Consider the following 14018-nt stretch of genomic DNA (forward strand, 5'->3'; position numbering starts at 1 on the left):
ACAGAACAGAGTCCTATTCTGGGATGACCTGTAAAGTGTAGAACTATTTTTTGCCCAACTTTGCTCACAGTCCACGTGACATAAACTCTTGGTGACAGAGGGCTAATTCATATTACGTGTATAATCACACATACTCAAGAGTTGTATTAATCTGCAAAGCTTTGGCCAACATCTTTGCTCCAATGTCTCCCATGGCATTTCCACTGACATCAACCTTTTTCAGGCAGGTGTTGCTGCCCAGAGCATTAATGAGAACATTTGCTCCAGATTTTAATCGTGAATCTGCGACCGACAGCGACTGGAGGGGCTGAAAAGAAAAAGAAAACTTTAAAAAAAATTATTACCTTATAAACTGTACTTGGATCACACTTTCCCTCCTGTTACTTCTTTGCTTTCTTGCCCATTTATATAATTAACAGCTAAAAGGGAAAGCTAATGGCTGGATCGAAGGCTTTGATCTATGCTGCATCGTGACAACCAGGAAAAGGGACTGGGCTTTATTTGTTACATGTACACTGAAATGCATTGTCTGCATCAACAACCAACGCACTCTGAGGGTGTGCTACGTTGGTAGCCATGTTTCAGCGCACACCCAGAAATTACTAATCCTAACCCACACATCTTTGGAATGAATGCGGAAACCAGAGCACCCAGAGGAAACCCATGTGGGAAGAATGTCCAGATTCCTTACAGACAGCACCAGGAATTGAACTGAAAGTGTTGTGCTAATCATCATGTTACTGTGCTGCCCTCCAACTTTTAAGAGCCTGCTGCCCACGGACTCCTCCTGGCAGGGGTTGGGCACTCCCTCTGTGGAGGGTCTGAGAAGCAAGCCCTGCCCTGCACTTCTAACCATTTGTAGGTTAGGACACTGAGTGCTCTGCATCTCCGTAGCAGTCAAATCAATTCATGCTATTGTCTTCACTATCATCAGTAAACTGCTCTTAAAATTGATTCGTAAACACGAGGAATTCTGCAGATGCTGGAAATTCAAGCAACACACATCAAAGTTGCTGGTGAACGCAGCAGGCCAGGCAGCACCTTTGGGTCTCAGCCCGAAACGTCGACTGTACCTCTTCCTAGAGATGCTGCCTGGCCTGCTGCGTTCACCCCCAACTTTGATGTGTGTTGCTTAAAATTGATTCCCAAGCTTTCAGAATCTGAAAGAAAACCTGAAGCCAACACGACATTTTAATACGTGAATTATCAAATCAGAATATCATTTCGTTTCCCCAATTCCCACAACTCCCCCTCCTCCAAGCAATTTCGTTGTTGGGAGATATTGTGAATCTGCAACTAGAAGCTTTCATAAAAGATCTCGAAGATATACCAAAGTACTTTTCCTTTTCATAACGTGAGGCAATTTAAATCCAGTTACGTAAATACACAACTGTATCGGATCAATGTACAGTACGAGAGGAGGAAAGCATTTAACAGCTTGAAAACTAGTTGAAAGACTGGAAGTATTATCTGTTTCCTTTTTTATCAAAAAGCTTTTATGTTTTTGCTATAAAAATTTGCCCCCCTTTGTCTCTGCCCTCTTTCTATCAGCCATCTTTTACAAATATAGGCCATTCCTGTGTTACAAATGCCTGACTTATGGACATACAAGTATGTTCTCTTTATGTTGTATTAAAATGTTTCATTAAAACTGTTTATATTACATGTTCCATTAATTTAATCAGGGTAGTGTTGGTGTGATTATTCAATGAAATGAAACAATGGCAAGTAAATGTAGAACAGTATGATATGGGTTACAAGAGAAAATGTATGTTTCTAACTTACAAAGTAATTGCCTTACAGACGTTTCTGAGAACAGAACCCTTGCATAAACTTGGAGACCACCTGTACTTGCTTTTTACCAAAGTTTCAAACTTCCGGTAGTGATAAACAATCAGCTAATTTTGTAACCTTTTTTTTCTTCACTGGAGTGCCTTGATTCGAAATGTTTTGATTTTATTTTTATTTTATGATCAGATAAAATAACTGGAGGTGATACACTTACACATTCTTCATCCTGGATAAGCTGGACAATCCTGTGAAGAACATCTGCCAAAGCTCTGAAAATATTAATCCAAACATATACAGTTAATTCAAGTTTGTCCAAAACACAACCAGTAAGTGTTCTTTAAAAAAAATGTCAGCATGTGACAAATCCTATATTTACTTTGATTTTATACTGAAATTTTTCCCAAGTGCTACATGTCGGATAGATTTGCTTCTCCCAATAGATAAGACCAATGTTACCATGTCAGAGTCAAACCCTGCAAAAGAGAGGTAACATAAAGTGAACACCATCAACTTGATCTGAGTCGGTCAAATTGTTTCTGCAGGAAGTCACCTACCATTGTCCGATAAATCCAGACTGCTGATAGAACTGGCGTCGATAATATGATCCTGGATCACCTGAGCACCTGCTGATCTCAGCTGAACAAGACAACAAAGAGAAGAGATTTGCTTTAATAGGCACTCTAGGTTGCACTTGCTTTCGTGCTTTGCGCCTGAAGGGTTGAAAGCCAAAGACCCACCCAGGCTGGTTAAAGGAGACAGCGATAGTTAGGCATTATCCAGTGAAGGGTCTCGGCCTGAAATTGTCAACCGTACTCTCCTCCATAGATGCTGCCCGGCCTGCTGAGTTCCTCCAGCATTTTATGCGTGTTGCTTGGATTTTCAGCATCTGCGGGTTTTCTTGTGTTCGTGTTAGACATTATTTATTTGCACTGAGTGAAACAAACTTGTAGATGATTCCTTTTCACTGGTCACTCATAAATCTCTGCACTGAAAGTTCCTGAGGGCTGAGTCCGAGGAGTTACTGAGTTGTACACCACAAAAAGTAGGCCCTTCAGCCCGTCATCCCCATGTCACCCACGTACACATTTAGACGACAAGATGGATTCAGCCCAAATCTGCTCCAACATTCAAACATGACTAATTTATTATTCCCCCCTGCTTATCCTTCCACCTTCTCCCCATAACCTTTGACACCCTTATTAATCAAGAACTGATCAACCCCTGTGTTAAATATACCAGATGACTTGGCCTCCATAGCTGTCTGTGGCAATGAAACCCATATATTCATCAGCCTCGGGCTTAGGAAATTCCTCCTTGTGTCTGTCAAAGGGGACATCGTTTTATTCTGTGATCTCTGGTCCACTGTTGGAACCAGCCTCTTCACGTGCACTCTCTCTCAGCCTTTCAATATTCAGCAGGTTTCGGTGAGATCCTCCCTCATCTTTCTAAACTCCAGCAAGTAGTGCTCTTCATGTGTTAACCCTTTCATCCCCAGAATACTTACTGCAAACCTCCACTGGACCCTTTCGGAATGCCAGCATATCCTTCTCTAGTTATTTTTACTTTCTACCTTTCACTCACCATCATAATTTTATACACAATACCTCTATCAAAGTCACCCCCTCCATCCCATCCAGCCTCCTCTGCTCCAGGGGAAACAATCTTAGCCACTCACCAATGTGACACCCAGCTCCAGCCTGACGTATCTAACCAATCCGAGAGCAGCCGGCCCAGAGAAGTGGATGAGGAGGAGGCTGAAGGCAATAACAAATCCACATTCTGTATTTTCACCCTTGGGTGCCTCCCAGTAAGTAAACAGGGCTGCCTTATTATTGAGGCCCACTGTAACATGGTGACAGGTTGCACAGGAGAAAGTGACGTTAAATTCTTTTGCTTTACTATAAATAGGAGGCTGCCTATGTTGATGAACATGGGCATGTGGCCAAGTGGTTAAGGCATTGGACTAGGCAACCTGAAGGTCATGAGTTCGAGCCCCAGCCGAGGCAATGTGTTGTGTTCTTGAGCAAGGCACTTAACCATACATTGCTCTGCGACGACACTGGTGCCAAGCTGTATGGGTCCTAATGCCCTTGACTTGGACAACATTGGTGTTGTGGAGAGGGGAGACTTGCAGCATGGGCAACTGCTGGTCTACCATACAACCTTGCCCAGGCCTGTGCCCTGGAGAGTGAAGACTTTCCAGGCGCAGATCCATGGTCTCGCAAGACTAACGGATGCTTTTATGTTGATGAAACTGCACTTCTGTTATTTCGTAGCTGAGCACTTTTTCAATTTGCTTTTGCTGATCATTAATAATGTAGAAATTCAAGTTCTTCTCTTGTTTTGTTAGAAAGCTGGCTTCAATATTCTTCTACTTCCTTCAGATTTAACAATATTACCAATTTAGAGTTGCTGCTTTAATGTACATGACTTTCTTTTTCACTTCGATGCATTGAAACAAGAATTATGAACCCAGGACAAGTAGTGCACATGTTGGAAAGATTTTAAGTGTCAAGATATAGAAAAAGGTCATTATTTTATTTTTATGCCCTCTAGGAAGTGACGCATCGCGTTCAGAGTGCATAGCTTACTGCTCATTACCTCACAGTTACTAAGATCCAAGTGCACATCACAGACATGAGTGTTGTAGGCCAGGCCTTGAAGAATGGCTCTGTGGAGTATAAAGATAAACACTATCAGCAAAGCAAATTGCCAGTCTAAGCACTGGATGCGGAAAATGTAACTCATTTCAAGAACTTGATGATCGTGTTTAGCAGTAAAACTGGAATTTCCAAAATTGATTTCACATTAGTTCTGGAGGTACTCAGCCCGAAACATTGACTGTTCATTAATTTCCATAGATGCTGCCTGACCTGCTGAGTTCCTCCAGCATTTTGTGTGCATTGCTCTGGATTTCCAGCATCTGCAGAATGTCTCGTGTTTTCACATTTACAGCTTCTTTTTTTCGTTGACTTTCTCAGGACTACAGGTCAGACTGTCTGACCGATCTCTGGTTTTCATGGCTCTCATGTGGTCCGTACATACCCACTGTGTGGTGAAAAAGACACACCAGCGCCTCTTTCACCTCAGACGGTTGAAGAAGTTTGGTATGGCTCCCCAAATTCTAAGAACTTTCTACAGGGGCACAATTGAGAGCATCCTAACTGGCTGCATCACTGCCTGGTGTGGGAACTGTACTTCCCTCAATCGCAGAACTCTGCAGAGAGTGGTGCTGACAGCCCAGCGCATCTGTAGTTGTGAACTTCCCACTACTCAGGACATTTACAAAGTCAGGTGTGTAAAAGGGGCCTGAAGGATCAATGGAGACCCAAGTCACCCAACCACAAACTGTTCCAGCTGCTACCATCCGGGAAACGGTACCGCAGCATAAAAGCCAGGACCAACAGGCTCCAGGACAGCTTCTTCCACCAGGCCATCAGACTGCTTAATTCATGCTGATAAATTGTATTTCTAGGTTATATTGACTGTCCTGTTGTACATACTATTCATTAAAAATTACTATAAATTGCACATTGCACATTTGGATGGAGACGTAACATTAAGATTTTTACTCCTCATGTATTTGAAGTCAATTCAATTCAATTCAGACTTTATTTTCAAAACCTACTATGTGGGAGACCTACAGTGCGAGTGCGTCCTGATTTACATCACAAATGTTTTTTCTTTACATGACCTTCAAAATCTATTTGCCGTATCTCAGCCTGCACTACCGTGAAAGACCAATTTCACTTCATCTTTTTTAACAAATCAGCCAGAGTAACTTCCTTTTATTCCTTATGTGTCACACAAAATATGCTTCGATGTGTCTGCACCAAAGCATAAAGGCTGGAGTCTAATGGACACTGTTAAAAGATGGTCTGTGAAGTTTAAAAATGACTGGAAGTGATACAGCCTGCGGCTTGTGCATCTTTTAAATGTGTTACCTGCAGGGTCTCAAATGCAATGGGATCTGAAGCCATGGTCCACATGTAGGCATTAAAACCACCACTGGTTATAAACTGTGTTCTTGAGAGGACAGATTCTAGTTAGTAAATTTTCTATTAATTGCTACTTCAGACTGCAAGAATGCTTTCTGACTAGAGGAACATGGGAGTTTTTCCAGTGCAAATCAATTTTCAAAATGTAATGGTGTTCAAACCACTTTTATCAGCCTGCACGCTCACCCGCTTACTGATCAACCATCAAAATCAGTTATATCATCCGAGCTTTAAAATCGTTAAATGACTGTAAACCTACATGCTGAAAACTAGACTGCTTTGAATAGAACCAGACATAGAAAAATAGAGTACAAACAGTGTTTGAAAATATTATGCCATTTTATCAGGATGAGTAACATCCCCGGACCTACAGTACATACAAAAGCAATTTACAATGGCAAAATAACTCAGCTTTGGGATGTTGAAGGGAAACAAAGCTCCCAGAGGTAATTCACAGGAGGAATGTGCAGACAGTGTCAGAGGTCAGGATTAAACCTAGGTCACTTGAGCTCTGAGGAAGCTGTGTGACTATGCTGCTTGACCGATCTGGATTTTACGGAAGAGTCTCCAATCACTGTTCCATCGATTTCCGAAGTCTTCCTGAACTGAGAGTTTTGCAGGTTTGCTCTGTATGTTCTGAAGTTCCCCTGCAGAGGTCACTCATTGTTCTGCTTGGAAATATTATCTTAAAGTGTTGTCAACACAGGCATAGAGTCATTATAAAACAATATCAATGTCTGTCTTTGGAATGATCTGGACATTTATTACAAGTTCATAGTTAAATGCTTAACTGGTCTGTCATTTACCTTACTGCTTCTAGTGGTAGCTTAATACCAGACAGTGTGATACACTTCAAGGATAAACAGGTGCTGAAGAACTGTTTCATCGAAGAAGGGATTTCCTTTGCTTTTCTGCAAGAGATGATATTGCACAAATCAATAACCAGAGAGCTCTGTGTGAATGTTCAAAATGTCTACCAGAGGCAATGGTCAGGACACTAATACTGACGAACTACCTAATGAAAATGAAGCTTGCACCAAAACAGGGAGCTGGGCAAAATGTTGGCTTTATGACTAGAAGGCTAACTGAAAATCAGAAGTTGGATATTCTAACCCGCACTTAACTGAGAGGAGGACATAATTGATGGCATTTTTTTTACAGTCAGCATTCTGAGTCAAGTTCATCACCAAAACTATTTTACTGAATACATGTCAATGACTCACAGAACAGCCACTCAGTCTTTCTCTTTATGTGAGTTTGTTCCTCTTTCCCTCCAGCTTTCTTCACAAAATCATAAGACAAAGGAGCAGAATTAGGCCATTCAGCCTAACAAGTCTGCTCTACCAATTCATCATGGCTAATACATTATCCTCTCAATACCATTCTCCTGCCTCCTTCCCATAACCTTTGATGCCCTTACTAATCAAGAACTTATCAACCCCCATTTTAGAGAGATTCAATGGCATGGCCTTCACAGCCATCTGTAGCAACGAATTCTACAGACTCGCCAACTTCTGGCTAAAGAAATTCCTCCTTATCTCTGTTCTAAAGGGATATCCTATTCTGAGGCTGTGGCCTCCAGTCCTAGACTCCGCCACGATTGGAAACGCCCTTACGTAGCTAAATCTACTACTTCACAAAATATAAAGCTCAGTGTGGATGCGATTGGCTGACTTGATGAAACTGAAACCTGGGGGCTGAGAAGTTTCGTAGGAGCTCAGGGTAGAGAATGTGAAGATGTGAACTGGGTTTTACAACTGTTGGTGTGGTTAGAGGTGATAATTTAACTACCGCATTTCTCTATCGGTCCGACGAAACATCTCCAGTTGACTATTAACCTCTGAGCTAATAAACGTCAGATTCACTATTTCGAGCTTCCAGATCTAAAAAAAAGTTTTCATCACTTTCTGTTGATCTTTAGCAACATGCCAAAGATGGAAGTGGAAATGTATACAGAGGAGCAGAGCTGAAGGTGAAGTGGATTGTACGATTGGGAAAAGAACACAATTCATACAGACATTATGGAAAAGAAGGATGCGGGGTCCATGACTGAATTACCAGTTAGATTTGTCCTGGTCTTGCCGCGGGAGGAAGTGTGGTGTGCAATGCAAGTCTTGTAAAATGGTCTTGTGTTTTATTTGTTTTTGCAATCTGAATGTTGCAGCCTATAAGCCATTGTAGCCTGGTGTGAGAAATTAGTTCATTGCAGACTTCCATAGGATATGAACCGACCTGAGATTTAGATGGTTCAAATTGCAGACCCTTTGGATGTCATTTCAGTTTCACAGCTGCTGTTTCATGGGCAGCACTAATGATTTTTTTTTATTTTTACCTAATGCGTGATCCAGCTATCAAAGCAGCAAATTCAACTGGTTTATGGAGTCACTCAGGTAACAGACAACTCAAATAATTTGGGATTTCTGCTTCTCTCCACAAATTAGCCTGCTTCAAATGCTAACAGAGAAATCCACCAATAAGCATAAAGGAGGCATTGAATCACAACAGTCTGATTTCTCAGCTGATCTCACAGGACAATTCTGATGGGTATCAATATGTACCTCTTTTGTTACTAAAACTAATTACCTGGACATTACAACATTATTGTTGTTGGAGTTGGTCCTACATGACTTGGCTGCCATCCCTTCGACAACACCAACAATCAATGTGGTAAAACATTTTGAGACATCCCGACATTGTGAAAAGCACGAGAGCTTACTTCTACTTAGTTCTCTTCAATTCATTCAACTTACTTGTGCGAAATAACATTTCGGTTGAGAATCAGAGAGGTCAGATATGTACAGCAGCCTTGATTCAGTGCTCCAAAAAGCTACAGTGGAGAAAACAGAAAATCAGCTGTGGAACACCAGAATAGAACCTACAACCTGTATAAACTGATCTGTAATAAAAATTCTTTATTAAAACTCAGCATATGATGGAACCGCTCACACTATTCCTCATTAATTGAATATGGCTAAGAGCTTCATTATAGGGCACACCACACTGCAATGTGCATTAAGACTATTTCAAAATCAGCACTCCAGGGGCAACTCTGTGTGCATTAGTGGTACTAAACCTTGACAAGTACATCAAAAAACATAGGGTTTTTTGAAGGTATATACCAAAATCTTTTATCAAGCAACTCTTGCTCACCAATAATCTGCTTGTCGGGTCCCATTTTCGATTTCGTTAGGACTTCTTGGACCTGACATGATCCAAGGCGGGCTTCAAAAGTGGAACAAGGAGCTAAATTCCAAGACAAGGTGTTGTTGTGAGAGGAATATTGTCTCACTAGGATATCACAGCAAGAGTTCTTCAGGCAGTAGCCTAGACAACCATTATCAACTCCTTTAACAATGACCTTCCTTTCATCACAAAGTCTGTAGTGGGAAAGATTGCTAATGATTGTACAATTGTTAAAGCCATTTAGCAAGATTTCACCAATGAAATCAATCTACCTTGCACGCAGCAAGACCAACACAACATTTGATCATGACTTACAAAGAGAAGGGAACTTTGGAGCTATCACAGTGCTGGGCAATGACAGTCTCCACTCAATGGCATTACCATTCTCAAATTCCCCATCGTCAATGTCCTGGATTATCACATTACCATTCCCAAATTCTCCACCATCAATATCCATTACCATTCCCAAATTCCCCACTGTCAATATCCTGGATTATCACATTACCATTCCCAAATTCCCCACCGTCAATATCCATTACCATTCCCAAATTCCCCACCGTCAATATCCAATACCATTCCCAAATTCACCACCATCAACATCCTGGATTATCACATTACCATTCCCAAATTCCCCACCATCAATATACTGGATTACCACTGGCCAGAAACTCAGCTCATCCAGCTGTTGTGGCTACAGAAGCATATTAGAAGCTAGACTCCTTGCAACGAGAAACTCATCTCCTGACACACTCTGTACATGGTGCTAGCCTAGAACATGATGGAATATTTTTCATCTGTTTGCATGAGTGCACAGATGCCATCCAATGCACAGCATATTTGACTGATACCTCAAACATCACATTAAACGTTCATTTCCTACCAATGTTTGTCGTGTAAAAATAATTTACAGTTCATTGCCTAGGCTACCCTGGCTGCACCTGCCAAACCTGAAACGTCTGCCACAAGGAGAACCATTGCACGATCACCCGCAGGCTTCCTTGCCCGTTACACATCATCCCGAATGGGAATATGTCACAATTTCTTCATCTATGCTGGGTGTAAATCCTGGAACATCTTCCCAAGAGCACCATGAGACTACCTTCACAAGAATGACTTCAGAAGCTTAAGATGGTGACCTACATGTATGATCTCAAGATAATTGGGATGGGGAAAAAAAGCTGGTTCAGCCAGTGATATGCACAGTCCAGGACCTGAATTCATTAAAATATTTTGGATCAAGGTACCAGTGAGGTTCATCCTTCTGTCCCTCAATGACCCTCAACAAAGATGAGAGGGAGAAGAAGAGAATCTGGGTTGAAATAATGCTCCAGGATGTTTTTTATGGCTTTAAAACTGCATTTTGAATTACCTTTAACGCTTTCATAAAAGAAGTGAGAACTTTAGCAGCAAAGTGGTTACTGTGTGTTATATAGAATTGATATTGTTGCTTAAATTCCTCTCTTTAATGTCTTTTTCCTTTTCAAGGTGGTTGGGGTTGGGTTCTACTGAGGTCCTGATCTGCAAGTGGCACTCTATTGCATTTTTTATATGGCAGATAAGTTCCTGTTCCTGGAGCTCTTTTCCCCAACATTCTCCAGGCATGACTTGGAAGATGGCGCCACGGGGGTACGGCCCTGCGCACGACCGATTCCAGGCCGATGTTGCCAACTGAGGCGTTGCAGGAGATGGAAGATCAGGATTTCGCTGCAGCAGACATGTGGATAGAGTTCTCTGTTGTCGAGTGGTCACACTATGTCTCTTGTTCTCTCGACAGTGGGAGAATTTGGTGCAGATTTTTAAGTCGGGAAATCTCGGAACAAAAAGCGACGCGGAAGGCTGTGATATCGTAGCAGCAACTGTCAGTCTTCCCTTTCGCTGTGAAAATGGGCGATATCTCTCTGTCCCTTGGTAGTGAGAGAGAGAAAGAGCCTGTGGCATGAAGAACCATCGGTAAACATTAAGCTTTTGTTGACTGCAGATCGCGGTCTCTCTGAGGTGCTCGGTGAGTGGTGAGTGCTGAAGCTTTTTGCTGAAATGGGTGGGGGGGGGAGGGAAAGCAAGGTTGATGCTTTGCTGCCACTAGCATCGGGGAGGGGCGGAGGGGGCTTTGAGGTTCTAACTTTTTTCTGCTGTCCATTCATTTGGGGTTCCTCTGTTTTTCGTGGATGTCTGCAAAGACAAGTATTTCAGGTTGCTTCTTGTATACATTCTCTGATAGTAAACGGAACCTTTCGAAACCATTTGGATGATTTTACTGCAAGTTCTTGCAGTTCTCACCACAAAGCCCAGGAGGTGCAACCTTCACAACCAGGTCTTAAAAGGACCTACACCACAATGCAAGCAACTTGCCTCCGGGGGGGTGTAGAAGCTTCAGTGATAGGGAGGAGATGCTAGAGTATTCCCAGAACATCAGAGCAACCTGTACAGGGCAGTGAAGAATGATAAGGATGTTGCCTGTAGGAAGCACGAAAGGGGGGAGGGGACACAGGGACCCTCCAGGCCACTGGGAGATTGCAATAGGGACGTAAATGCCTCCACTTTGGGCGAAGCCCGAAATGCAGGAAAACGCTCAAATCTATTCTTGTGGACGGAGGGAAAATAAACGAAATGTCTTCTTGAGCATGGGGTTTGGGTGGTCTCTGCCATGCAGCAGTGAGCAGCAAACTATGAGAAGTGACAGAGATTAGTGGCAGCAGTCTGGGCTGATCCTGAAGCTGGAAAGATGGGGTGATCCTGACTAACGTTCCTGGGCGAAGCAGTCAACGTATGTGTCTATTTGTAGTCGTGGAAAGTCATCCATCAGTGTGAAGACAAACAGAGCATTTCAAATGATTCTCCTTTCAATTGCAGAGGAAATTGGGTTAACGAAACCTGGTTATCGTATGAATAAGAACTATCATTTCTCCAACCACTGAGGTTAGCAGCTCATAAACACACAAATTTTGTTTGTTGCTTTACCAGAAACATCATCACCCTGAGGCTAGTTGTAAGTGTAGGAAATATGCAAATCTTTCTGAAAAACAAAAGAGATAAAGTTCCCAACAGGTGTTTTAACAAAATTCCTGTACTCAGGGTCAAGAAAGTGTTCAAGTACTCAGTTTGTTTTTAGTTTAGAATTGTGTGAACAAATTTCAAACCTTTTGTTTCCTTACCTAACCTAAGAACCCAAGAAAGGTCACACAGGCAGACATTCAACCAGATGAACTGTGCAAGATAGTATTGTTTGCACAGGCCCATTGTCTCAAATGTAACGTTCTAGTTTCTGTTCGGATACCAGGAAAGAGTCACATCTCCTTCCTCTCAACTGGGTTCAACAAAGTGGCTAACTTCCCAAACTTCAGGCGAAGGAAGAGTGATGTCCAAGGGACTGGAGAGGTAGGGGAGGGAATGTAGACCATTCTATTTGCCTCAGGAGTTCTCCTCTGTGATCCTGACCACAGTTCACATACCACCAGTGACTGGTTATGAGCAAGCACTCATGAGACTGCATGATGCTGTCGTTAAACAAGGAACAGCCTATCCCAAAGCATTTGGCATATTAGTTGGCAACTTTAACGAGGCCTGTTTGAAGAAAACCCTGCTCAATTGCCACCAGCATGTAACCTGTTGCACCAGAGGTCCCAACACACTAGACCACTGCTACTCTACCTTAGGGAATGCCTATTGTTCCTTAGGGAATGCCTATTGTTCCTTAGGGAATGCCTATTGTTCCTTTTGAGCCACATTTTGGCGAGTTGGATCATTTGGCTGTACTCCTTCTACTTGTGTACAGACAGAGCCGAAAGAGCAGGACTCCCGCGATCAAGCCAACCAGAGGTGGTCACTGGAGGCAGAGGGATGGTTACACAATTGCCTTGAGTCAATGGACTGGGCCGTGTTCAAACTCTCATCTGAGGATCTGAATGACAACACTAGGGTTGCAACAGACTTTATTAAAACAGCTGTAGATGAGCGTGTCCCCATAAAATCATTCAGGATTTCCCCAATCAGAAGCCCTGAATGAACCATGAAATCCGGAATTTGCTGAGGGCCAGATCAGAGGCATTCAAGTCTGGAGATCAAGAATGCTACAAGAGGTGCAGGTGTGATCTCCGGAAAGCCATCTCAAGGGCAAAGTGGAGATTCTGGACTAGACTGGAATCAATGAGGGACGCTCGACAGCTGTGGCAGGGTTTGAATGCCATAGCCTCCTATAAAGTTAAATCTTGTGACATAGGGGACAGCAGAGCTTCACGTCCAGATGAGCTTAATGCCTTCCATGCTCACTTTGACCAGCAGAACATGGAGGAACCATTGCTCACCCTCATGTCTCCCAATGATTCTTCGATCTCAGTATCTGAAGATGACGTGCAGGCTGCCTTCAAGAGAGTGAATCCAAGGAAAACATCCAGTCTGGATGGAGTACCTGGCCGAGTACTGAAGACCCAGTTTGAACAACTGGTTGGTATATCCTTCAACCTCTTGCTCTGGCACTGTGTGGCACCCATCTGCTTCAAGCAGGTTTCAATCATACCGGTGCACAAGAAGAGCGTAGAAGCCTGCCTCAGTGACTATTGCCCAGTGGCAGTTATGTCCACAGTGATACACTGCTTTGAGAGGCTGGTGTTGAAACATAACAGCTTCTGTCTGAGCAGCAACTTGGATCTGCTCCAATTTGCCTACCGAAGCAACAGGTCCACAGCAGACACTAGCTCATTGGCTCTTCACACAACCCTGGAACATACGGACAGCAAAGATGCAGGCACCAGGATACTCTTTGTCGATCAGAGGTCAGCACTTAATACCATCATCCCCTCAAAACTAACCAGTAAACTCCAAGATCTGGAATTCAATACCCCCCTTGTACAACTGAGGAAATGGATGAAACTCCACGTGACTGCTTTGAGTCGATAGACTGGTCCACATTCAAAGACTCAGCCGCCGGTCCAGATGGGTATGACACTGCCATCACAGACGCTATCAGCAAGTCTGTTGAGGACTGTGTACCAACGAAGCAATCCAAACTGGAAACCTTGGACAAACTGGGAGATCTACTTGCTTCTGTGG

At 42.9% G+C, this 14018-nt stretch overlaps 1 protein-coding gene across 2 annotated transcripts in view; it reads right to left on the minus strand.

Annotated features, from left to right (window-relative positions):
* Positions 1–14018, minus strand: part of carmil2 (capping protein regulator and myosin 1 linker 2) — a 172089-nt gene that overhangs the window by 68207 nt on the left and 89864 nt on the right. For both annotated transcript variants that reach the window (XM_063067430.1, XM_063067431.1), the window contains exons 15-21: positions 8540–8616; positions 6596–6700; positions 4393–4462; positions 2346–2427; positions 2168–2264; positions 2006–2060; positions 135–307 (exon numbers count right to left, since the gene is read on the minus strand). In XM_063067430.1, the coding sequence (XP_062923500.1) occupies positions 135–307; positions 2006–2060; positions 2168–2264; positions 2346–2427; positions 4393–4462; positions 6596–6700; positions 8540–8616 (659 nt within the window). The remainder of the gene's footprint in view (positions 1–134; positions 308–2005; positions 2061–2167; positions 2265–2345; positions 2428–4392; positions 4463–6595; positions 6701–8539; positions 8617–14018) is intronic.

This window comes from Mobula hypostoma, chromosome 14 (genome assembly GCF_963921235.1).
Source record: "Mobula hypostoma chromosome 14, sMobHyp1.1, whole genome shotgun sequence".
NCBI lineage: Eukaryota > Metazoa > Chordata > Chondrichthyes > Myliobatiformes > Myliobatidae > Mobula > Mobula hypostoma.